A 27,808-nucleotide genomic window follows, 5' to 3' on the forward strand; every position below is an offset into this window, starting at 1 on the left:
ATAAAATCACGAACCGATCTCCGCCGGGGGAAAAATGAAAATTGCTTTCCCCCATGGCTGTCGTCACCACCGTGCTCCGGTGACGTCCAACTGTGGATCGGAAAAAAAACTGCAACGGCCTTTCGACCGGCATTAATCGATCGGCGAGAAGCGTCACCACCGGCCCTGGTTGAGGTTTCGCAGACGCATGCATTGGCTCCTCCTTTTAAGGGCGCTGCGTTCCTTCTCCGTCCATCCATCCATCCGTCCATATCTCACACGTCAATCACGCAAAGGCGGCAGCGTGGCAGACCGAGTTCAGCACCTGGTTTAATTTGAAATATTTCGGAGGAGCCCTTCCTTCAAGAGAAAGAACTGCTGTCGTCGCGTCTGTCACCCCGATTTTTATCAAATCACATTCAACTGTTTTTGGCTTTTTAATTAAAGTTTTCCCGGAGCTTGGGTTGGGTCCGGCATTGGGTTTGGTTGACGGGTTGATCCACTTAGTTGACGGATTGAGTGACATTCGAAAGGATTTCTCGTCCGGAGAGATAATCGGTTGGCTTTCTCAGTGTATCCACCCAAAGCAGTGATTTACGTGTGAATGGAAGCTTTTCAGGATGACCAGCAATTGGCAGCTCACCTGAATTGGAATTTTCGTATTTTCGTTCTTTCCTTAAATGTGGGTAGGTTTAAATTTAGTTTTGGAGTAAGGACCATACTGTTATGTATGTAGTAGTTAATCTGTATTTATTACCTGTGCCACAAAAGTTACCTGTTTATCTAGCTGTCATAAATTAGTTGTTATCCCACAAGCAAGCTTTGCACACGCTTTTACTGTCTGTTCACACAATATCACAGCATGGCGAAGCCGTAGACTACGTAATGAAAATTAAAAAGCATTCTCCAAATCCGGTTAAGCCAGACCGTCGCATTAGGTTAAGGAGAAAAAGCTATCGTCTAGGCGATACCTGGAAGAGTTTTTTGCTGAGCAGTTGGAACGGATAGCAACATGCGGCCAATCGGGAGACATCGAGGAAGTGTGGTTTTACCACCGAAAAGGCTCACTGGAGATTCTGAGGAAGAGCCAATAAAGCACACGGAAGAAAGCATAAGGATGGATAGCTTCAAGAGATCAAATGCCCTCGGTTTGTCTGGCTATGTTGCAGAGTAAAAAGTTCAAACAGCAGTTTGAGTTTTTCATGATTGCTATCGGGTATGATTCTAAGACTGACGAGGTAAAAATCGCCACGCTACTCAATATACTACGCGATAATACAATCTATGCCAATCTCAAGCAAAAACTATTATGGACTCAAAGTTTTTGAATCGAGTAACCTTAGGTGACAGGTAGGGCCCAACATAATACTATTCACTGTGACAACAAACCTCAGCCCTACAATGGTTACTATTTGTTGCTCACAATCCATGACACAATACTTCTCACTATCACGACAAACCTCAGCGATACAAAGGCTACTATTTGTTGTTCATTTCACACAACACAATACTACTCACTGTGACAACAAAACTCGGCCCTACAAAGGCTACTATTTGTTGCTCAGTTCACATGACACAATACTTTTCATTTTGGTAACAAACCTCAGCCCTACAAAGGCTACTATTTGTTGCTCACTTCGCATGACACAATACTACTCACTATAACGACAAACCTCTGCCCTACAAAGCCTACTATTCGTTGCTTGTTTCACATAACACAATACTCTCACTGTGACAACAAAACTCAGCCCTACAAAGGCTATTATTTGTTGCTCACTTCACATGACACAATACTTTTCATTTTGGTAACAAACCTCTGCCCTACAAAGCCTACTATTTGTTGCTCACTTCGCATGAAACAATACTACTTAATATCACGACAAACCTCAGCCCTCCAAAGCTACTATTTGTTGCTCATTTCGAATGACACTGTTACACATTTACACATTATACAATCGATATAAAATACTCTCGCTCGCAATAGAGCTCATTGACAAGTCCAGCCCTGGTTCGCCAGGGTTTGACTTGTCAGAGAGTTTAAATGAGACACATTCTTAATTCGCCCGATGTATTGCAGTCTCCTCCCAATCCTACCCATTTCATTTAACCTAGCTTTGGCCTCAAAAGGGCCGTGTGATTTCTCATAAAGCTGCCGTATGAAAAAAAAAATAGTCAGGAGCTAAAAAACGAATTTTGGAATTCAGATGTAAGCAAACAACCGATTTTGAGTCTCACAGCATGTATTCAGCTAGGGCTGTTGCAACGTTGTGAGTGAAAACACCCAAGATCTCGTAGAGAAGTTTCGTAACGTTTTTGAAGCAGTTGGAAAATTTAGTGAAAAATGCCATCTTTCGCTGAAACCAGACGCCGTATCTGGTAAACAGCCACCTTGAAGGATTGCACTAGCATTGAGAGAAAAGCTGAAGAGAAAGTTGGAGGAAATGGATAAGTCGCAGGTCATTAGTCGAGTGGATGCACCGACAGGCTGGGTGAATCATATCACAATCGTTGAGAAGTTATATGGGGCAATATGGGTGTGTTTGGACCCTTTGGAATTAAACGCAGTGCCGAGAAGAAATTTCTACCAATTTCCTACGCTAGAAGACTTGGCCTCAGCTTTGAGGGTTGCTGAATACTTCACACAGTACTGGACCTTAAGGACGGTTTCTATCATCTCAATCAATGTAGCTTCAGCACATCGTTTGAAATTTTGAAATTCCTGAGGTTTCCATTTGCATTGAATGTGTCAGTGGAGTCATTACAAAAGTGGAATGAATTCTTCTTTTACGATCTTGAGGGCGTAATAATATACATTGGCTACATCTTGATTTTTGGACGAATGTTAGAGGCACACTACCGACGACAGAAAGCTGTTTTAAGTCGAGCTGCTCAAATCAACGCAAAGTTTAGTCCAAAGAAAATCAAGCTTAGAGCACGAAGGTGGAAGAATTCCAAAAACGACACGAGAATGCTCCCATTCTTGCAAAGTTGCTGCAGCTCTACCAAAATGAATGGCCTAAGGATCGTTCTAAGCTTCCTGAAAATCTACGATATTACTGACAGTTAAAGGAAAATCTTTATGAAGACAACGGATTACTTTTTGTGGAGGTAAAATCTTCGTTCCTAGTAGAATGATACGTCAAATCCCAGCAAACAATCATGTAGCTATATTCTTTCATGTTTCATTAACATTATGAATGATGAAAGTTGAAAAAACAGCATTTATCTACCAAAGTGGAGGCTAAATACGTGCATAAATTTCATTTCTTTATTAAGCGACTAAAATTACACCAATGGGCGTTATCCGACATCTTATTCGTACCTATTGGAAGAATGCAAGAGAGCGCAAGATTTTACTCTCATAGCCTTCAAACCATTGCTAGCGACAATATTTTCCAGTTTTCTCATTGGTCAATAACACCCAATTCTCATCTGGCGACTTTCTATCATATCCAATTACAACTGACTTCAGACGACATTTTATACGACCGTTTTCACAATGCAGATGGAATTGTGATTCGCAACACCATTATAAACGACTTAAGTTATCATTTCTGTTACGATTTCATGTTTTCTAGGATGTTGGATTTGCTGCATGAGACGCATGGAGGCATTGAAAAAACGAAAAAACAAGCAGCGACGATATTTTTAGAATAAATTAGAACATAGAAGATGTCATTTTAAAGTGCGGGATCGACGAAAAATTTACAAATCTAACACCAAGGAAACACTTATACCTAATTCCATCTCTTCGCGGTGTTTTCAGCAACTCGGAAGTGATTTTTTCAAGTTTGGAGGAAAAGCAAAGCAATGGATACACGCAGCGGACACCAACAGCAAATCAGCCAAAAAGTTTGTGAAGTTTTCAAACGAGTATTTTACAGCTTTCGAAGTAACTCGTAGAATCGTTTGTGACAACAATCCTCAAAATGGGGATGCCACATTGCTACGAGTATCAAATTGCATCACGGAAAAAACGCTGTAGAAATTCGCCCAGTAGACCGATCCTTTTGAAAATTTTAGACAGTTATCTATTATCTTTATATTCATACTTCGAGCCCAAGCCCGTATGCTCGCACTTTCCTCTTTACCCCGTCCATAAGGTTCTGTACAACCTCAGGTTGTAGTTTTTTTTTCAACAGGAATCCATTTTCTCTTGAAGTCCACCTCCGATTTGACAACTTTTGGGTTCTTCCGGAGGGCCTGCTTCATAATCGCCCAATATTTCTCTATTGGGCTGGTTCATTTCCTTTGGCACGAAGGTGACCCCGTTGGCTTCGTACCACTCCAACACGTCCTTTGAATAGTGGCACGTAGCGAGATCCGGTCAGAAGATGGTCGAGCCCTCGTGCTGCTTCAATAGTGGTAGTAAGAGCTTCTGTAGGCACTCCTTACGGTAAACCTGCCCGTTTACCGTGCCGGTCAACACGAAGGGGGCGCTCCGCTTTCCGCAAGAGCAGATCGCTTGCCACATCATGTAGTTTTGCAAACTTGGATAATTTCTGCTTGCGAATCTCCTCCGGAACGCTGAATTTGTCCTCTGCGGTGAAGAACCATAGGCCCGGCAGCTGACGAAAGTACGCTTTCACGTAGACTTCGTCAGCATTTCGGTGTACAGCTTCCGGGCTTGCGTTTTCCCCACCATGTTTTGCCTTTCGTCGCGGTTAGGAGCCTTCTGAACCTTATATGTACGCAGGCCCTCTCGCTGCTTGGTCCGCTGGACGAATGAACTTGACAAATTCAGCTTTTTGGCGACATCCCGGACTGAACTTCTCGGATCACGTCTAAACTGGTTAACTACGCGTTTGTGATCTTTTTCACTGACGGAGCATCCATTTTTGCCGTTCTTCACCTTCCGATCGATGGTTAGGTTCTCGAAGTATCGTTTTAGTACTCTGCTGACCGTGGATTGGACGATTCTCAGCATCTTACCGATGTCCCGATGTGACAACTTCGGATTCTCGAAATGAGTGCGCAGGATTAATTCACGACGCTCTTTTTCGTTCAACGACATTTTACCAAATTTACGAAAAATTGACAGTGAAGCATGGCCAATGTGATCTATACGCTCTTATCTGATTATAAGCGAAAGCTGAAGATATAATTCCTAAAAATTAAATTTCTATGGCGTTTTTTCCGTGATGCAATTTGATGTGACACACTCTTTAGCCCGCAGTCTAATGGCTTCAGTGAAACGAATGATGCGAAAATGTGCCGATGATGATGTGGATTTCTGTTAGGCTTTGCTCGAATTCGACAATACTACTGCTGCTGGATTGAGTGCATCATCTGCCCAAATTCTGCAAGGAAGACATTTGAGATCGAAGGGGGAAACCTCGATCGTATGTTGTTAGATTAAAGGTGAAATTCCAAATTAATTCAAAATAGAAATACCTAAAAGGGAGTAGAAATCGAAGGATTAGAGAGACCCATCGTCTGATCCGTAATGTCGAGAAATGGATACAGAAAAAAAACTTACCACCAACGATTAGGACCTGTCTCTGGGAAGTGCAGTGTCGCTCCGATCTAATGCAATACAGATACTTAGAAAGAGTAGAAGTTTCATGTTGCCATAGTAGGTGTCTTAGCAATTCAGATCGCCTTTTTGAAAAGTTTGGCAGACAAATTTGCTGAGTTATTCTCAAATGACATTTCAAATGTTGATAATATAGAGATGCCTACATTAAAAGCAAGTGTTTTGTAAACGGGTCAACGCCTACTTTTCCATGTCGCTCGTCGCTAGTTCAAGGGCCAAAAATGGTCGTTGGAACCCTAGCCGAGTGCCTCACCGTCGTTCATCGCTTTTAAACGATCGATAAAATCGCGGCAAAACTCGCACCATTTAACAATTCAATTTTCCCAGCCCGGTGATACCCACAACAGCCATAATCCGAACTTGTCTTTTTCCGTTATGCATTTTATTGTTGTGCCGTTGCTATTCGCGGACGGAGAACGGTTACCCTCGGAAGGGCCCCCCGTTCACTCGTTTTAAAGTGCCATTTAGCGTAATCGGCTCTCTTGTGTGTGTGATGGGAACAACTTGCGGAACATCGTTCGCGAACACCCCGGGTACACGTTGAGCGAGTTCGACCGAAACAATGGTCTCTTCAAATAGTTTTTAATAAGATTTTTATTGATATTGATTCCGAAACTCGTTTAGGGTCGAAACAACCTGGAGACACACTGTTCGAGCAAACCGCCACCAACAACCATTGTCCGCGCTGCAAACGGAATTGGATTGGGTCATCTTGCAAATTGCAACTTCATTTCCATAGAATGGAGTCGGCCGGATGAGGACTAGGATCATGAAGGAAGAGGTCCTGCGGGAAGAGGAATCGTTTAACGAAATCGATCGCCATAATAACAACCGCCGAGCCAGCCGAGCGAATATAAAAATATCCGAAGCGCTTTCCGCGCTCTGTGGTTTAAATTTATGTACTCCTCACGAACGCTTAATCCTTGGCCGCGCTAATCGAACCAAGAAAGGAAATCCAAGCAAGAATGGAAACTTTTGGGAAGCGAAGGTTCTCACCGAAAACACTTATAAGAGGGCGGGTGAAGGCGGGATCCGAAAAAATTTCGTCTCATTAAAATTCCTCAACTGGAAAAACACAAATTCTGTGATTTTTTTTCGTGATTCCGTTTTTGCACCGAGACCTTGAGAGTTGCATTCGAGGGATGCATTGAATGAACCCAGGAGGAAATTCGGGAGATTTTTTCGTTCTGTTTTTTAAGCAACCAACGAGAAACTCCTGGCCACTACTTCATTCATCCATCGAACAAGGGAGGACATTCTTGGAATTTCCAAAATTTTAGGCTTTTCCCGATAACCAGGCGCGGGAAAATGTTCATTAAAATTCTTCCTCATTAGCACGGTTACGCAATTGTCTGCCGCCATCGGGAAAACATGTCCTGTGTTTAATTTGGGCACCGGCGAATGATGATGCCAATTGCCGAAGAATTTGACAGCTGTCATCGTTTGTTGTGCACCGCCCTACAGAAAAAAAAATCACAAGATACACCAGCACATCCTTAAATCACTTTCTCCAGCATTCATTTCCAAAGTTTACAAATCGCCAACTTCCCTCGGGTGATAAAATCTCGAACCGCAGCCGCGGAGAAGATCCACCAAATCCAATTATGCAGATAAATGCGAATAATTTTACGATGGAAATTTAAAATTCGTCTCTATTGAAAGCCATTCTCTTCCGAAGGGGACGACAGCCGGAACAAAAAAAAACGGCCAACGGGATTAAGCGAATGGGGCGATTTTGGCAAGCCATTTTTTGATTTATCACTGGTGCGAAAAATTTCGCACCGCTAAAAAGAAGCTGAAAGCGAAAACCGGTTTGCCAGAGCGCTAAATCTCCGACTTTCGGGAGGAACTCATCTTTGACAACCAGCTACAGCCAGTGAATGTTTTATTTTGTTGTTGGTCAGTAGAAAAACGGGAAACTGAATCTATTTTCGAACGAAAACCTTCACAGCTACGTCACTTGTCCCGACCCTAGGAGGATGACACACTTTCAACCTCTGCGCGCAGACTCTTTAAGCTGAGCTGATTGAATTGGTACGACGAGACGAGGTGGTTGGTTCATCTGTGTTATCTATCATCTGACGACGACAACGACGATGGCGTCTTTGCCAAAGTGCGGGGGAGCTGCTTCGTCGTTAGCCCTAGCTATCGCTATAATAGCTTTTAAAGCCAACGGAGGTTGTAAAAGAGCTCCGATTTTTGCGACACGACCTTTTCGAAGAAGATTAATTGCTCCGCTCCTTGGGGGCGGGCCAGAAGAGGGAGGCGGCGCGTGGGGTTTCGTGGGTTATCATAAAAGTGAATCAATATTTTCGAGCTCGTTCATTGGCGATCGACTGGGATGACTGAGCCCAAACTCGTCAGTTGTCAGTCAGCGGACGATTTGTGGTGCCTTATGCAACGCGATTGCTCAATCGTAAATTTGATTAACTGCTCCTGCTCGATCCGGCTCAAGTCATCGGTAACAGCTTTCTGGTTGCGAAAGAATAGCTTAAGAATGTCCTTCGGATGGTTTTGGACACACAATTTTATGATCTTTGAAGCGATGATCTCTATGATTTCGTTTGGTTTTGCTGAACACTTTTGAGAGGACAGTTTGAACATATCGATAAAAATTTCAAACGAGTTGAGAGGACAGCTTTAAATGGAAAAGGCAAGTTGAGAGGACAGCCAGAACAATTCGATAAAAATTTCGAGCGAGTTGAGATTGAAATTTGAAGGCGAGTTGAGAGGACAGACTGAACATACCGATAGAAATTTTAAGCGAGTTGAGGGGACAGCTTGAACATATCGATATAAATTTCAAACGAGTTGGGAGGACAGCTTTAAATTGAACAGACGAGTTGAAAGGACAACCTGAACATATTGATAGGAATTTCAAGCGAGTTGAGAGGACAACTTGAAAATGAAAGTCGAGTTGAGAGGACAGCCTGAAATATGTTCAGGAATTTCAAGCGATTTTACAGCTTGAAATTGAAAAGGTGAGTTGGGAGGACAGCCTGAACATTCCAATAAAAATATCAAGCGAGTTGAGAGGACAACTTGAAATTTATAGGCGAGTTGAGAGGACAGCCTGAACATATCGATGGAAATTTCAAGCAAGTTGAGAGGACTGCTTGAAATTTGAAGGCTAGTTGAGAGGACAGCTATAAAGTATCGATATAAATTTCAAGCGAGTTGAAAGAACAGCTTAAAATTTGAAGGCGAGACGAGAGGACAGCCTGAACATATCGATAGAAATTCCTATCGAGTTGAGAAGACAGCTTGGAATTTAAAGCGAGTTGAGAGGACAGCCTGAACATATCGATAGAAATTTCAAGCGACTCGAGAGGACAGCTTGAAATTTAAAGGCGAGTTGAGAGGATAGCCTGATTAATCGATGGAAATTGCAAGCAAGTTGAGAGGACAGCTTGAAATTGGAAAGGCGAGTTGAGAGGACAGCCTGAACAAATCGATAGAAATTTCAAGCGAGTTGATAGGACAGCTTGAAATTTTAAAGGCGAGTTGGAGGATATCCTGAACATATCGATAGGAATTTCAAGCGAGTTGAGAGGACCGCTTGAAATTGAGAAGCAAGTTGGGAGGACAGCCTGAACCAATCGATAGAAATTTCAAGCGAGTTGAGAAGACAGCTTGAAATTGAAAAGGCGAGTTGAAAGGAAAGCCTGAACATATCGATAGAAATTTCAAGCGATTTTACAGCTTGAAATTGAAAAGGCGACTCGGGAGGACAGCCTGAACATACCAATAGAAATTTCAAGCAAGTTGAGAGGACAACTTGAAATTTACAGGCAAATTGAGAGGACAGCCTGAACATATCAAAAGAAATTTCAAGCAAGTTGAGAAGACCGCTTGAAATTTCAAGCGAGTTGAGAAGACAGCTTGAAATTGAAAAGGCGAGTTGAAAGGACAGCATGAATGTATCGACAGAAATTTCAAGCGAGTTGAGAGGACTGCTTGAAATTTTAAATGCGAGTTGAGAGGACAGCCTGAACATTTCGATAGAAATTTCAAAAGAGATGACAGCTTGGAATTGAAAAGGCGACTTGGGAGGATACCCTGAACATATCGATAGGAATTTCAAGCAAGTTGAGAGGACCACTTGATATTTAAAGGTGATTTGAGAGAACCGCTTGAAATTTGAAGGCGAGTTGAGAGGACAGCCTGAACACATCGATAGAAATTCCTATCGAGTTGAGAAACAGTTTGAAATTGAAAAGTGCATAAATCGGACAGCTTCAAATCTAATCAAATTATAATCAAGCGGGTTGAGAGGCCAACTTGAGATAAGATAGGAATTAGAAGCGAGTCGAGAAGACAGCTTCAAATCTAGCCGATTGAGAGAACAGATTGAGATATGATTCAACTATGAAGCGGATTTAGAATACAACTTTAGTATCTGATCAAATAAATCATCAACCGGTTTGAAGAAACACCTTGAGATAATAGAGAACAATGTGTCAAATGAAAATTCCAATTTTCCAAGTTTGATAAAAAGAAAGTTTTTTTAAATGATTATAATAATGTTATTTTGTTTTGGATAGAAGGGGGATGTGTGAATGAATAAAACCAACATCGGGTCTTTCTTCGTAAGTGTGCACGCAGTCAGTCAGCCAGTCGGCGAGAAAGTGAGCAAATCAGGAGTGTGTGTGTCGTTCCTCCGGCAGCTCGGGATCTGGGTGCTCTCCAGTACGGCTTCCTAGCTTCGAAGCTCCGGACAGGTCTGCACAGCTTCCAGGTGCAGGTTTTGACCGAAAACGCCGGATTTATATTAACATTACACTATCAGCTTTTTAGGAAATATGTCTATCCAAAAAAAAAAAACAGAAATAACAAACCAACATTTTTTTTCTCTTCTAACGATCAATTTGATCTCCGCTTTCTTCCGAAAATACTGCCTAATTTCAACAATCGTCTTTACTTTCTGCCCCGCTCTAAATAAGGGCCATTTCGCTTTCAGTTGCTGTTAGCGAAACACTTTCATCCGGCATCAGCGCAGCGGCTCAACGAAAATGGATCCGTTTCGAAACTTACTTCCCACACAACAGCACCGTTTCGAATCCGATTGATTTGCGGCAGCCTATTTTGCAAAATAAAGAAAAAGAACACCTAACAAAACTAAAATCTCGATGCGGGGGCAATTAGCTGCTCCAAGTTAATTATTGGCACTACATTTCCGCTCTTCAACTACTTTTGCAGCAGCGAACGAAGAGAAACCTCCACGAGTGCCACCCGGAGCCCTGCGGGAAGGTAACACTACCTATATGGAAACTGTTGGGCTGCTGAAGTGCACTTTTATTGCGCCACTAGCATTCGCAATTACCATTTTTCAAATCCACCCGCTGCTAGCTCCGGCTAGAAGTGGCAGCATCAGCATCAGCATGAGCCAACGCCTTGACCTGAGCGCGCAGAGCAGGAGGAAGTTCGCCAAGTGAGAAAACCATCCGAAAGATGGTAATTGCGCGCAAAATAAAAGTAAAACTAGCATCAGATTGGCACAATCCTCAGCCACCCTGGTACGGATACCTGCTACGGGTTTGAGGGCGCATAAATTGAACAAGATCATCATCATCCATCGTCGTCTAGCCTAGCCTGTTGGGAGTTCCGAGGGGTTGGGTTTTTGTGCGGGTGCTGCCCAGGTTGTCTGACTGGCACGTTTTCAGCAGCAGTAGTAGATATGTAGGTGCCACGCATTTCGTTTGCTCGATTCACGGGATGCTGCTGCTCTTGCCGTGGAGTATCTTATTTCCATCTACTGGTTGCTCAATTTGATGGACGTGCCAGGCTTCGAAAACGGTAGTCCCCCAGCAGCGTTTGGAAGTGGGTGAGAGCTCCGAGAGATTTATTGATGTGGCAGGATCGCCAATGTGATCAGCATCGGAAGTCTATCCCAAGGTGTAAAACAAAAGTTACAACGCGCATCACACGAAAACAAAACGTTCGCAAAAAAATTTAATATTCAGTACGCACTCCACCCGACTACAGCCTACCTTCAGGAGATACGTAGATGCATATGATTACCCTAACTAGTGGTGCATTTGTGCCATCACTTCACGTTAATCTTATCATCACTTTGGTAGGGTCGAAGACGTGATGTGGAATTCCTCCGAAGGGGCCGGATCGGTTTACTAGACGCCATCTAGCGGTGAATCATCTTCCGAACGGAGTTCCAATGCTGATGTATCAGGTGAGGCGTTCCGGCCATGCTTGCCTGGTTGTCGACAGGTTGCCACGCGGTATGTGTAGATTGTTGCATGCAAATTTACCGTTCATCATCATATGCTGCAGCACGCTATCATGTCACTGTTGTTGACTGCTGTTGGGAAGCCTCCCGAAAATTGCAGGTCTCCTACTCTATCTTCCTATGTTCCGTAAGCTGTACGAAATGTTCCTCGATCCCAAACGAACGAATGGGGCTCAGTAGCGTGCAAAATCGTGCTGCACTTTTGCTACAGCTTCGCCATTTAATATGCGCGCATTGTACCACAACTTGCACCTCAAAATAAAAGAAAACCCCACGACGGCAGATGGTTGGTTCTTCTCGATCGTCTCGATCGTCAGACGTATCCAATTTGTGTTGCTCGTCTCTCGTTCTTTGCATAAAAACCTCAATGAAGACGATCAACGCCGGAACGCACGGAAGGACTGGAAGAACGTATTAATTAGGGAAATTTAATAGAAAATATGATACCCCAACCGACTGACTTCCCCGTTTCGGAAAGTGTGTGGCTTGGCGCATTTTTATGGCCAAAGGGAAATGCAACGACTCTAAATTACCCGGTAAGTGATCCCCCTGAAGGATGGATGATCTACCGACTGGTTGGATCGTCGTAGGATGGATGATCCAGCTTCGGGTAAGGATCGGGATCAAGATCACGAACGATCGATTTGCTGCCACGGCGCAACAGATGCCACTCTCGGACCAACCAAAAGGGCTGACGAAGGAGCAATTATAGTCCACCGGATCCACCTTCTCGCTCTCTCGCTCTGTTGATGATCATCATCATGATGAAGGAGAGTCGTTAGGGCTGATTGCCAAACGCGTTGTTGCCCGATTGGAGAAGTTCTGTGGTCGGTGAAGCTTGTATATGTGTGGTGAATACGTAATGATCCTTACCGGATCGTGAGAACGGATCGCTTCCTCACGCAGCCTGCTTCGTGTTACCGGGAAAGGATAATTGGTTAATTTGGACGGTTGCAACAGCTGCTGAGGTTGCTGCGATTTGACTCCTACCTTTCGATTCTTGCGCATAGTAGGCGGGAACAGTACAAATGTTTTCACTCATCGCGCCGGCGAAATTTCTCGTTGGATCATGAATATTCAAAAACTGCACAACTCCGAGTGTTGAGCTGCCGGTTCCTTTCCAGGTTCCTGGCTGCCACCCGAGGGCCAAAGGTGACACTTCGTGACTGTCGTCTTCGATGGACCTGTGACGTGTCGGGATATGCCATGGAACAATACCATTTGATGGAAGTGGCACGTCGTCGCCCCGATGCAGAACCATAAAACGAAACAAGCAGTTTGCCGCCCTTAGCCATATCGCTCTCCCCGAGTCGCAACTAATTATACGAAAATGTGGACAGAACGAAATGTCACAAATTCTTCGGGACCGCAGTTGACCATCGTCAAATTGGTGGAATCTTTTTGTGTTTGTCTCCGGAAAATATTTTCCAGCAAACTAACAGGGAGACAAGAATTCTCTGCTTGGATTTCACGAGCATTAATTAAAATTCCTTCACCACCATCCAGTTTCCGTTTTCCTCGCTGCCTTAAGAGTCGCTAAAATTTGCATAAACCAATAGCAACAAACCACCAAGAATAAAATCCCTCTAGCTTCAGAATGAGAAAGTCGAAACCTCAACCGCACACAAAGATCGCTTATCTCTCCCGAATTCCGCCTTGAACTCCGACATCATCTCTTCACTCCACTCCACAAGATCGTCCTCTCACGTCACGGTCGCCAAATGTGTGTGGTGCGATTTAATTTCGGCCCATAAATTAGTGGACCGAACTCGGTTTACTTTCTTTCGCCGGAAAATAACCTGTTTGTTGGTAGGTTTTTCTCTCTCCTGTTCTCCACCTTGCCGTTTGGCTTTGTCTCAGCGGCTTTTTTTTTTTCTTGGTTGGTGACAAACGAGTTCATCCCGAGCAGTAGTTCACTGCGAACGAACTTAATTGGTTCGACGATCCGAAGTGGAGTCCAATAGGTCGGCAATCTCCGGCGCAGATTTTAATCGGATCGGGGCCAAAAATCGGAGCTTACTGTCGGATTATTTGTTAATGTTTATGTCAACTGAGCGATTCTTTTTTGCATTCTTCGCTGTTCGGCGCGGCGAGTCGAATTTTGCTACAACTTTGGTGTTGTAAACCAGGTCCCGCGATATTATGAGATTTGCTCTCGGGTCTTCGGAATCACAAGGATGATTAATATTGTGAAACAGTTTCTCAATTGTGTATGCCAAAATTCCTTGGTTTGAAATATTATAAAAAATACACAATGAAAAGAAGCGATCCTCGATTGCTGCCCAACAGAACCCAGAATGATTTTTTTTTCTGTTTGTTCAAAAGCCTCAGTGATTTTATCGTAGAGTAAACATTAACTTCCAGAAAAGTAGAGCTGCCAAAACTGTAGGTGACGTCTTCTGAAGCTAGAAAGAAAAACAAAAACCGATGAAATCAAAACAAACCGATCGATAAAAAGATCTCCTTTATATCACCTAGACCTCTTGAATCTTTCGACGTTTGTTTTTCTCCTCCCGACTTCATACATATGTACCAACCTTTCATCATGAGTGGTAGCCCAACGTTCTTTTTTTTTTGCTGGAAAGAAAAACAAAGCTCACACGCGTGCGTGAGTTCCGCACAAGTGGGCAGCTTTTGCCCCTTTTCTGGAGAGATTCTATCTCAAGTGATCGTTCGGGATCAAGTGCTCTCGAGCCGAAATTATATCAAGTGCTTCGGAATTTCAACTCAGAACTCAAGGAGGGTTCCAAAAAAAAGTTTCGTGAGAAAATTTCTAGTGAGATTATGAAATTTGGAGCTCTTGTTGCTTTCATGCGGATAAATGGCGCCTAAGAGATCCCAATCGTTTGAGCATGAAATTGTGATTGCTCAATAAACAATTTCTAATCATTTTGAAGTATCTAAATTATTCACCTTCTTCCAATCGCAAGCCTTGAGACACTAACTTTCCGTTACTCACCCATAAGACCGAGCAAGCAGCACTTGTCAAAGTTATGTTTACAATCTTGAACCGAATCACCTTCGGCGGATCTCCCGATTCCGATTTCCGATCTCAATGGGTCAATTTCGTTCCGAACTCACAGCAGGCGCTTTTTTTTTGGACCTCGATGTGCACTTCGTGAGTTGCATCTTCTTACTCTTGTGGCCTACTAGAGGGGCCACTGATGATGGAGCACAGCAGGCGACGAGCTTCGTCGTCAGCTTGTTCGTGGTTTGTCGCGGTTTCCGTTTTCTCTTCTTCACCCCAACCGCGGCCTACTATTGTTTGCAACGAATATGATTTTCGTTTGTGTCCCCGATTTATGACAACATTCGGTTGCACAAATAGAGCCATTTTTTCGGTACTGTCTTTCTCCCTGAATCTCTCTTTCGTCGCTCCTCGTGAGAGGTCATTCAATGTTCAGCAAAAGCGGTCATTAACCTGAATCGGGATGAAAGAGCAGTCGATCGTTTAAATTTGTGAATATATTCTGGTATAGAATTGATCGATTTTTTACCTGCTTTTCTGAATATCTTTATAAACTGATTCAAGTTGTCTGACAATTTTACATAACCACATTCAACACAATCGAATAACGGTTTAGTTTAGGGGTGGTCATTTTGAGAAAAAAAACTTATTAAATCGAACATGCTTTTAGTAGAATGTTCGACTCATTATTTGGATACCTCTATAACAAATGTTCTCTCTCAATATCTGATCAACCCTATCAGCATATTTGTTAGCTTCAAATTGAGCAACAACACAATCTTCTACACTCACGCTTCCAAACCAGCGCTCGCTATCATGTAGGATCACATTCGGTAGAAAATATGAATGAATTCCCGAGTCGCTATTGTCATAAACTGTCGGCTGTTGTGATCGGTCGCGTCTTGCCCTCCCGATCCTTTACCTTTTCCGATTTGTGTGTACAAATCCAAACAACGAATGACGCTCCGTTGATGATCATAACGATGATGATGGGATTTGAGCGGTCACAACGAGCCAAAATAAAAATGAAATGACAACGCGCATCACGGAAGATTTTATCGCCCTCGCTTGTTCGTCAATTTGTTGATTTATTTCATACGCGTTCGGAAATGAGCCTGCCTTCGCTTCTCCTTTTCTTTAAAAGCGCGCACATTCTAACCCGATCAAACCGGTGAGATTATTCCCGGTTTGGATTTCACTTCAATTAATTCACACCCGAAGATTGACGCTGAACCCGTTCGCCCAAAAGTAGGTACAATGTAGGTTATCCCGGCTAGGGTTCCACGAGTCACTGACCTCCATCAGGGCGGCGAATTTCCCCCAAATGAGTGACGAAAATAGAATAAAAGACGCTCAAAAGAAGCCCAGAAGCCCCGACTGCCTGCTCATTTGTTATTCATACCCGGTTGTGATGCTACCTCACCTTCTCTAGAGGGGGAACTTTTAAAAAACCATTGAAAGTGTATCAACAATGGTCAACGAGTTTCCCTTGGTCCCAAAAAGCTTTCGGATGGATCATTCCCGAAAAAAAGGGCTCCCGTTTTTATTTTTCTAAAACGAATTTTATTCGCTGCTCCCGCACGTTAGTCTACGCGTTCCGGAATGACGATGATGGTGCGAAATTATGTCCAACTCTACGGAGGGAAATTCCTTTCCACTTGCCTCGACTCCAAACGACCCCTGCGCGTTGTATTCTGACAGTTTTGACAGAGAGCAGCCGAGGAAGGAGCGGGCAAAAATATGTGTGAACGCTCGATTAAGTACGTTTAATTCATTATTCATCACTGCCACAACACGGCACGCATGGATTGCGAGATAAGTGGCGTATAAGTGGTTCGTTCCATGAAAGTTTGAAGGAAAGAATAATACGGTGTGGGCCGGGCGGAAAGTATCACCTATTTTCTACGAAATGATGACCAATTTTCGTTCCAGTGTTCTTACGTTTGTGTTTTTAAAATGTTTTTAATTTGAAATATGTTTTGAACCACGTAAAAAGTAAAGAAAGCTGAGTTCCAATAACCAAAAATTCTCACCGAAAATATCCGCTACACCAAAAGCACCATAAAAACTGAGGTATTGTAATGTAGGTAATTTATAAAAAGTGCTGAACCAAGGCATACTAGATCCCAGCTTACTATGAGCTATCTCCTAATATTGTTTAAAAGTGATGTATAAAGAGTGAGAAGGAATGAGAAGTAAGTAGAGAGTAAGAAAGGAGACGTGATGAGTGAGGACTGAGGATTGAAGATTGAGAAGTTACGAATGAGAAGTTAAGAGTGAGTAGTGAGGAGTGAGGAGTGAGGACTGACAATTGAGGAGTTACGAGTGAGAAGTTAGAAGTGAGTAGTGAGGAGTTCGGATTGGGGAGTGAGGACTGAGAAGTGAGGAGTGAGGAGTGAAGTGTGAGGGGTGAGGAGCGACGAGTGTTGAGTGAGGAGAGAAAAGTGAGAAGTGAGGAGTGAGGAGTGAGAAGTGAGGGGTGAGGAGCGACGAGTGAGGAGTGAGGAGCGATTAGTGAGGAGTGAGGAGTGAGGAGTTAGGAGTGAGGAGTGAGAAGTGAGGAGTGAGGAGTGAAGAGTGAGAAGTGAGGAGTGAGGAGTGAGGAGTGAGGAGTGAGGAGTGAGGAGTGAGGAGTGAGGAGTGAGGAGTGAGAGTGAGGAGTGAGGAGTGAGGAGTGAGGAGTGAGGAGTGAGGAGTGAGGAGTGAGGAGTGAGGAGTGAGGAGTGAGGAGTGAGGAGTGAGGAGTGAGGAGTGAGGAGTGAGGAGTGAGGAGTGAGGAGTGAGGAGTGAGGAGTGAGGAGTGAGGAGTGAGGAGTGAGGAGTGAGGAGTGAGGAGTGAGGAGTGAGGAGTGAGGAGTGAGGAGTGAGGAGTGAGGAGTGAGGAGTGAGGAGTGAGGAGTGAGGAGTGAGGAGTGAGAAGTGAGGAGTGAGGAGTGAGGAGTGAGGAGTGAGGAGTGAGGAGTGAGGAGTGAGGAGTGAGGAGTGAGGAGTGAGGAGTGAGGAGTGAGGAGTGAGGAGTGAGGAGTGAGGAGTGAGGAGTGAGAGTGAGGAATGAGGAGTGAGGAGTGAGGAGTTACGAGTTACGAGTTACGATTTACGAGTTACGAGTTACGAGTTACGAGTGAGAAGTGTGAAATGAGGAGTGAGGAATGTGGAATATGGAAAGAGGAACGAGGAGTGAGGAGTGAGGAGTGAGAAGTGAGAAGTGAGGAGTGAAGAGTGAGAAGTGAGCAGTGAGTATGAAGAGAGAAAAGTGATGAGTGAGGAGTGAGGAGAGAGGAGAGAGGAGAGAGGAGAGAGGAGAGAGGAGAGAGGAGAGAGGAGAGAGGAGAGAGGAGAGAGGAGAGAGGAGAGAGGAGAGAGGAGAGAGGAGAGAGGAGAGAGGAGAGAGGAGAGAGGAGAGAGGAGAGAGGAGAGAGGAGAGAGGAGAGAGGAGAAAGGAGATACAGGGATAGGGGATAAAAGATAGGGGATAGGAGAGAGAAGAGAAGAGTGAGGAGTGAGGAGTGAGGAGTGAGGAGTAAGGAGTGAGGAGTGAGGAGTGAGGAGTGGGAAGTGGGGAATGGGGAGTGAGGAGTGAGGAGTGAGCAGTGAAGAGTGAGGAGTGAGGAGTGAGGAGGGAGGAATAAGGAGTGAGGAGTGAGGAGTGAAGAGTGAGGAGTGAGCAGTGAGGAATTAAGAGAGAGAAGTGATGAGTGAGGAGAGAAGAGAGAGGAGAGGGGAGAGAGGAGAGAGGAAATAGAAGAGGAAGTGAGGAATGAGAATTAAAGACTGAGAACTAAAATGTGAGAAGTGTGGAGTTAAGGAAAGGAGTGAGAAATGAGAAGTGACTGACGACTGAGAATTGGAAACTAGTAACTGAGTTCTCGTGAGGACTGAGATTTAATTTTTTTTTCTGAATGAAGCATTCCTCCGCTATTTGAACTCGGCGATTCAGGCGATTGTCACAGCATGGATATAATATCATTTTACCAACATATTTTGAGCGATGTTAACACTCTCTAAAAGCAACAGTTTCTAACCTCGAAAAAAAGGCAACAGCTTAAAACAATTTCCATAAGATAATCAATTGGCCCGGGAGAGGTAGGCAGAAGGTGTCCGACCCATCCGCGGTATCGTTTCCCAAAAATAAACACACTTGGAAAAATGACAAATTAGCATAATTTTCTGTTCGAGTGGTAAGCCAAAATGATATATCCATCCCTTTGGTTGGACACCAGTTATTTATCATTTTCCCATCTTCGTCGTTGATCTGTCTAAGCTTAAATAAAATATTCAACTCTAGGCAACATTAACAAAATAATAATACGTCCCATCATCTTGCGGTTTATTTAGCCACCGGGTGTTGGTTGAATCGTCAAAAATTGTGACCCCTCGAGGGCTTTATTCATCATCACTCAAAAGCCCCTTTGGTTGTTGTTTTGGTTGTTCCATTCCTCAGGCTAGGGTTGAGTAGGAAAATTGAAATTTTGACTTGTAATGCTACATAGAGCAGAATGGGGGGCTCGCATTTTTTCGGACCAATTAATTGGGAAAAGTGGAAGCCGAAACGTCACAGTGCGCTGGTTTTCTTGGCCTTCCCCATCGTGGGTGGTATCTGTTCGGGGAGTGTTTTCCCGCACTTTTTTGTTTCTGGCTCCTGGGAAAACAGGGGGTGATCTTTTCTCTCCTGGTCGTCACCCACGACTTTTGGCGAACGAACAATAGGGGTCCGGGTGAAGATTAATTGAATGAACATTCAGAGCTTGTCGCTGCGAAATGTTTAGGCTCTGGAGTCAGTCAGTTAGTTAGTTAGTTAGTTGGTAATTTAGTCGGCTAGCCTTTGCCGTTTCTCACTCCCTAGGTCTATTCCATTCATTCAGTCGTGTGTTAATTGAAATTTAATTAATCGCCTTTTTTGTTTTCTCTTCCCTGTCTCATTTGTGTCGTTTTAGAAATCGTTCACGCTTATTCTGCAGGCGCTGGACATGTACAACGAGTCGTACCCAAGTAAGTATCTACGGTGTTGATGATGATTGAGCTAGTTGCATGTAACCGTATCTACCTGGTGAGAAAGCTGATCCCGTTTGGAACAACGCGGGTGGTTTTGAGTGCCTGGAAGGAAAATTTTCCCTTACAATAATGCCATACAATGTTTTATAAATTTAAAATGTTCCTTTACTGTTTTAGAAACATGCCATAAGATGTTGAATTTTATTTTCTTTTGGTCCTTTTCTGAGCTTCAGAGATAAGCAAAAAACACGTCTTACCGTGTCGTTTCCTTAATCGAGCAAATGACTCCACATTGTTGTTCGAGCAAGCAGCTTCCAGATCCCATCAAAGCATCCTCGTCACAAGTGTCAAGTCACTAAACACGATTTCACTCCAGGCCCGCGATCAAGTGTTAACCTCAACGATTTGATCCGAGAATGCCTTGGCTGGCAAAACTTCAATCTTATGAGCAGCACTCAAGTCGTGTTCTTCGCAAGCCATTTTTCCATACAGGGTGCGAAAAAACATATGCTTACTTGGATCCTCGCGATGGATCACCCGCTTTCCATCTATCTCATTCTCGACACCCGCGACTTCGCGACTCGATACCGAGGCTTAACTAAAAGCCCTGACTTATTACTTTACATGTTCGAGCGAAGTCGTGAAAAATCCTGAACCGTTTAACTCAAAAATTAGCATAACGATCTCGTTTTTCGTTTACTTTTTGCTTAAATTTTTGCAGCGGCTTGTCGCATTCGGGACCAAGCCGCCGCCATGTTGTCTAATTTTTACGCCTTCGCGTTCTCCGAGGACCCCTCAAATGGAAACAGTGTGGATCAGCTTTTCCTTACACTGGCGGATGACCCTGTTGCTGATGTAAAACAAGCAAATCTGACGCTAATTAAACGTGTTTTTTCTTCTTGTGTTTTTTCCGTTTCGTTTCAAAAAACTTAGTTGTGGAACGACTCATCGAGGAGACATCTTTCTCCGGCGTTATTCTGCCGTCCCACGAGTGGAATACGCTGGATCATACCGGAAAGAACGCCCGGATCACATACAGGTAAGAACGGCAACGTCTTTATTTATTAGTTCATTGAGAGCGGTTTTTTTTAATAAAAAAAATTACAATTGGATTTTCGTCTTTTTTTCCAAATTTCAGGGTTCGGGTGCAGTGCGCAGATAACTATTACAACACCACTTGTACGACGTTCTGCCGGCCCCGGAACGATCAATTCGGCCACTACACCTGCGGGGAGCAGGGAAACAAGGTGTGTCTTCCGGGCTGGCAGGGCGCCAACTGCGAGAAAGGTAAGACCAACTCATATAAATTAAAACTAAGAATCTGAACTAAAATAGAGACACAAATTTATTCTCATATCAATTCTTGAATCGACTTGACATTCAACTCGAAATTCAACTGGCAAATTTTTTACAACGAAACCTGAACTTAATTCGAAATTCAACACGAAACTTATCTCGGAACTCAACACGGAATTCAACTCGGATTTAACTAAACTAAAATGAAAACTCAACTTGAAACACAACTCGAAACTCAACTTAAAACTCAAATGGAAACTAGCTGAAACCCAGCTCGAACATTTTCTAGATCCTCAATTTGAAACTCAACTCGAAACTCAACTCGAAACTCAACTCGAAACTCAACTCGAAACTAAATTCGACTCAAATGACAAAAATGACAAAAATGACAAAAATGAAAAAAATGACAAAAATGACAAAAATGACAAAAATGACAAAAATGACAAAAATGACAAAAATGACAAAAATGACAAAAATGACAAAAATGACAAAAATGACAAAAATGACAAAAATGACAAAAATGACAAAAATGACAAAAATGACAAAAATGACAAAAATGACAAAAATGACAAAAATGACAAAAATGACAAAAATGACAGAAATGACAAAAATGACAAAAATGACAAAAATGACAAAAATGACAAAAATGACAAAAATGACAAAAATGACAAAAATGACAAAAATCACAAAAATGACAAAAATGACAAAAATGCCAAAAATGACAAAAATGACAAAAATGACAAAAATGACAAAAATGACAAAAATGACAAAAATGGCAAAAATGACAAAAATGACAAAAATGACAAAAATGACAAAAATGACAAAAATGACAAAAATGACAAAAATGACAAAAATGACAAAAATGACAAAAATGACAAAAATGACAAAAATGACAAAAATGACAAAAATGACAAAAATGACAAAAATGACAAAAATGACAAAAATGACAAAAATGACAAAAATTACAAAAATGACAAAAATTACAAAAATTACAAAAATTACAAAAATGACAAAAATGACAAAAATGACAAAAATGACAAAAAATGACAAAAAATGACACAAAAATGACACAAAAATGACATAAAAATGACACAAAACTGACAAAAAAAATAAAATGACACAAAAATGATACAAAAATGACACAAATATGACATAAAAATGTCACAAAAATGACACAAAAATTACACAAAAATGACACAAAAATGACACACAAACGACACAAAAATAACACAAAACTGACACAAAAATGACACAAAAATGACACAAAAATGACACAAAAATAACACAAAACTGACAAAAAATGACACAAAAATTACACAAAAATGACACGAAAATGACACAAAAATGACACAAAAATGACACAAAAATGATACACAAATGATACAAAAAGGATACAAACATGATACAAAAATGACACAAAAATGACACAAATGTGACACAAAAATGACACAAAATCGACACAAAAAGGACAAAAATGACACAAAAATGATACAAAAAAGGGGAAAAAAATGACACAAATATGACAATAATATGACACAAAAATGACACAAAAATGACACAAAAATGACACACAAATGACACACAAATGACACATAAATGACACATAAATGACACAAAAATGACACAAAAATGACACAAAAATGACACAAAACTGACAAAAAACTGACAAAAAATGACACAAAAATGACACAAAAATGATACACAAATGATACAAAAATGATACAAAAATGATACACAAATGACACAAAAATGACACAAATGTGACACAAAAATGACACAAAAGCGACACAAAAAGGACAAAAATGACACAAAAATGATACAAAAAAGGGGAAAAAAATGACACAAATATGACATAAATATGACACAAAAATGACACAAAAATGACACAAAAATGACACACAAATGACACACAAATGACACACAAATGACACATAAATGACACAAAAATGACACAAAACTGACAAAAATCGACACAAAAATGACACAAAAATTACACAAAAATGACTTAAAAATGATACAAAAATGATACAAAAATGATACAAAATTGATAAAAAGTAATAAAAAATGACACAAAAATGACACAAAAATGACACAAAAATGACACAAAAATGACACAAAAATGACAAAAAAATGACACAAAAACGACACAAAAAGGACAAAAGGACAAAAATGACACAAATTTGGCACAAAAATGACACGAAAATTACACAAAAATGGCAAAAAAATGGCACAAAAATGACACAAAAATGACACAAAAATGACAAAAATGACACAAAATGACACAAAAATGACACAAAAATGACACAAAAATGACACAAAAGTGACACAAAAGTGACACAAAAATGACACAAAAATGACACAAAAATGACACAGAAATGACACAAAAATATCCCAAAAATGACACAAAAATAACAAAAATTACAAAAATTATAAAAATTAATTAAAATTATTAAAAATTACAAAAAATTACAAAAAATTACAAAAATTATAAAAAGTTTAAAAATTACAAAAATAACAAAAATTACAAAAATTACAAAAATTACAAAAATTACAAAAATTACAAAAATTACAAAAATTACAAAAATTACAAAAATTACAAAAAATACAAAAATTACAAAAATTACAAAAATTACAAAAATTACAAAAATTACAAAAATTACAAAAATTACAAAAATTACAAAAATTACAAAAATGACAAAAATGACAAAAATGGCAAAAATGATAAAAATGACAAAAATGACAAAAATGACAAAAATGACAAAAATGACAAAAATGACAAAAATGACAAAAATGACAAAAATGACAAAAATGACAAAAATCACAAAAATCACAAAAATTACAAAATTTACAACACTTTGGAACTCCATTTCTAACTTAACTTGAATCCCTTCTCGAAACTCAATTCGAAACTTAACTCGGAACTCATTCTGAAACTCAATTTGAAACTCATCTTGGAGCTCAATTCGAAACTCTACTTATAACTTAATTTGAAACTCAATTCCTAACTCAACTTTCAAATTCAACTTGGAGCTCAACTCAAAATACAATCTGATTTCAACTGATCACGAATTTGAACTTGGAATTGAACTTGAATCGTAACTCCGAACTAGAATCTGGAAACAAATATGAATCTAATGTTGAGTCTGAACTTAATTTGGAACTCGAATGAAAGCTTAAATTTGAATCAAAATTTGAATCTGAACTCAAATCTGAACTTGAATGTTAACTCGATTGTTTATTCGAATCTTAATTCTAATTTGATCTCGATTTGTAATTTGAACGTGAAATCAAACCTGAGCTCACATCAGAAATGGAATCTGAACTTTGATCTGAACTCAAATCAGAGCTCGAGTCGTAACACGAATTCAAACTCGAACATGAATTTGATTAAGAACACGAACTGAATGAATAAAATTCTTGAAATTGGACTGAACTCGAATCTAAACTCGAAAACTGAACTTGAAATTGAACGTGAAATCCCTATAAATTATGAAGTTTGAAGTTTTGTAACCCATCGAAATAAAATCGAAAGCGGTTTCTCAAAAAATCGTTTCTCTAGATAGGATCTCACCAGTAAAACAAACAGTAGATGCCCTTTTGTGGCTTATGGCACTGCTAATCGAATTTTAATCATCAAATCAAATCACTCGAGCTTTGCGCAATGAGTCTTTGTCTGACCCAGGGCTTGGGGCTCTTTTCGTCATCGGTTGTTTTTCGATGGAATTTCTCAAATCCTTCGAATCTTTCACCATTTGGTTTTTTTATATACGAGAAACAAAATCGAGAGATGTCATCGTTTTCTCCTTTTATGGATGACTAATTTCCTAATTTTATTACCCTTGCCCGTCTGCTGCGTGCTCGTTGTTTATCTATCGGCAGATGGATGTGTGTTTTTTTTTTTTCATTATTAGACTCTGTTTCTTTTCGGGGGCAACCGTCTTCGAGGGTCTATCAAAGTGTGTTGTCTTTAATTCTTGCCCGGAGTCGATCTATTCGGAGGAGCCTTATTTAGGCGGGTACAATTTTTCGACTCCCTCTCAATCGAAGAAAGGCGACGACTTTTCTTCGCCGCTGCTGTGTAGTGAAGATTTTGCGTAATGCAACTTCCACTGTGGAGGGTCACTGCAAAGACACCGATCCCTGAATTGATCTGACCTCGATTGTATTTTTACTTCTGTGTTTTTCTCGTTTATTGATTAAGGGTAGGGGAAGGAACATATTTACAAGACCCCTAACCCGTTTGAATGGATGAAACCAGCTTTCTTTTGTTGTTATGTTTTTTTTTTTTTGTGTGTGTGATGTTAAATACGTTACTTAACTTTTGTTTTTTCTTCTATCTTTCTCTCATTTACAGCCATCTGTAAGCCAGGATGTGATCAAATTCATGGCAAATGCGACCAGCCGGGGGAATGCGAGTAAGTATTGTGTAGCTTTTTTCAATTCATTCGGGGGGTCCAAGGGAAGATTTCCGCAATGACCTCCGAGGTAGCATCTAATCAAATGCAACGGACAACATGAAAAAAACTACCACATTGCGTCTTTAATTAGTCGTCTGGCGATCGATGATTAGGAGACAACCGATGGTCGTGGCAAACGGATTGGATTTCCATTAAGAAACAGGGGAATTGAATTATTTAGAGATGCTGATTAGGAATCGACTTGTGGCTACTGGTTTGTACTTGAAGATCTGAGACATGAAGCATCACCTCAATTGAGGAAGACGAATTTGTGAGTCGAAAATTTGTTAAGATGAATGATTTGACAAATTGTACGAAAAATGGTCGAAACCGCTACAGGAAAATTTTCCCAACTGCCAAATCGTTAACCCAAAAGCGCAGCAGTACAGTTAACAGATTTTCGAGACAGAAAATTCCTAGACCCAGGGATAATCGACCCGAAGCGAAACGGCAGAAAAGAAAGCATATTGAAATGATTGCTTCCTAATAAAATTTAATGCTCCTATTAAAAGTATTAGCTCAATGGCGATGACAAGCGGGAACAAAAAAACTGGGAAAAGGTTTTGACTAAAGCCAGTGAAGAGATGAGGAGGCTGCGCTCATCGATGGTCACCAAAATGAAGAAGACTCAACTGATTGTCTTCCATACAGCGATTTTGCTTCTTCGGCTTCTCGAGAAGAAAGATTCAAGTGTGCTTTTGGTGTGGTATGCTGAACGAGGAAGAAATTATCGGTTGGAACGAGCGGCTCGAAGCCCCGGAGACTCTCGGAATGGCTCGTAAAATTATGAGATAACGTTGGGATTTATTCTTTTGCGGGTCGTTATTTTGATTTTTGTTTCTCCTAAGCACAACCACCCTCACAAAATTCGATAGAGCAGTTTCATTCGTAGCCAATGGCTCTCGAACATCTTCATTTTGAGATGCCTTTGGAGAAGAAATGATTGGAAAATGTTTAGTGGTTTTTTTGTTGTTCTCAATTCCCAGTGAGTGAGTCATTGACGGACGTCAGCACTTTTATGAAATTTAGGACACCAGCTTCAGCAAGTAGGTCAATAAGCAAATGGTTTTGATGTATTTTAGTATAAGACTAAACATTTTTAATTTCAAGAGTGATCAAAAGTGAATTGAGCTGATTTTCCCTTCAAAATTGGGTCAAAAATACACAAAATCGTACAGTGACTTCAATGCGCGCTGTGCAAATTTAGGCGACGAACCCCCTTATAGGGCCAGCTTTGGGACCATCCTTGTATATTTTTGTGTGTGCTAGACGCATAGCATGGAACATGACTTCAAACAAAACGTTGCCCCCCGAAAAGATCAAAAGGCACCAAACTGTGAGTGGGTGGTGCAGGGTGCTGCCCCGAAACATGTCCCAAACTAGCTAGCTAGCTAGTTCGAAACCCAATCAGAAGGAAAACATTGCATTGTTCCACTTCGCCGAACAACATTGCTCGTTTGTCTATTTGTAAGCACGAGTTGAGGAACAAAAAAACAGAAAACAAAATGTTGCATGTCCCGGAGGACGGGAACTCACCTCGAAAACTGACCGAGTTACCTGCCTACTGCTGTCTAGTTGTGCTCAATGTGGTCCCGATCAATAAAGTAAAACCCCACCGATGATGGGGAGGGGCCTAAACCCAGTCACGGATTCTATTGAAAACTGAAGTTTCTAAACCAGTCGCGCAGCCCGGTTGGTTAGTTTGCCAACCAAAAGCTGGCAAGATTTGAACGAGAGTGTGCGATTTGAACTCTTTCTCCATTGGTCCGTTGTTGGCTTTTGAGTTTGGGGGGAAAACAAGAAAAACCAACCCCTTCCTTGGTCTCTGGATCCTACTAGGTGCCCGTGCTAGTCAGGGGCATGTAAATATCACTGGGGATACGCGGAAGCTCGGTTGCACTTCTCTTGCAGCATCGATCAGAGATTGCTGCTCCGACCCCGGACTGCCAGACTGAAATACATCTTTTCAATAGGCTCGTAAAATAGTTGGAACAGCTAATTAGAGGTACCCCTTTGCTTTTTTTCTGTTGTAAAGAAGGGGGTGGGAAACTCTCATTCCATCCAGACAGACAGAGAGTAGCAATCGGCCGAGCCCGTAGATCACGATTTTCTTAGTCCTGCCTCAGCCTGAAAAGGGTGAACATTCGCATAAAATGCGAAGAATGAAGGGTTAACAATTTTGATTAATTTTAACAATGCCTCGAATTGATGCTATTTCGGATTCATTGGCTTTGTTAGATTTGTTGATCCTTTGAAAAATTGGTTCAGCGTGCAATAAAAATTGGTAGATATATTTTCCAATGCAGTTTTAATTTTTTTTTAGGAAAAATGCCTCC

General features: G+C 41.3%; 1 protein-coding gene across 1 annotated transcript in view; it reads left to right on the plus strand.

The window, feature by feature from the left end:
- The window catches only part of LOC129745127 (protein serrate-like), a 140,439-nt gene that overhangs the window by 64,687 nt on the left and 47,944 nt on the right, over positions 1-27,808 (plus strand). Inside the window, exons 4-7 of the mRNA XM_055737993.1 lie at positions 19,662-19,716; positions 20,653-20,758; positions 20,858-21,006; positions 25,370-25,430. Of these exons, the coding sequence (XP_055593968.1) occupies positions 19,662-19,716; positions 20,653-20,758; positions 20,858-21,006; positions 25,370-25,430 (371 nt within the window). The remainder of the gene's footprint in view (positions 1-19,661; positions 19,717-20,652; positions 20,759-20,857; positions 21,007-25,369; positions 25,431-27,808) is intronic.

This window comes from Uranotaenia lowii, chromosome 1 (assembly GCF_029784155.1).
Source record: "Uranotaenia lowii strain MFRU-FL chromosome 1, ASM2978415v1, whole genome shotgun sequence".
In the NCBI taxonomy this organism is placed as follows: domain Eukaryota; kingdom Metazoa; phylum Arthropoda; class Insecta; order Diptera; family Culicidae; genus Uranotaenia; species Uranotaenia lowii.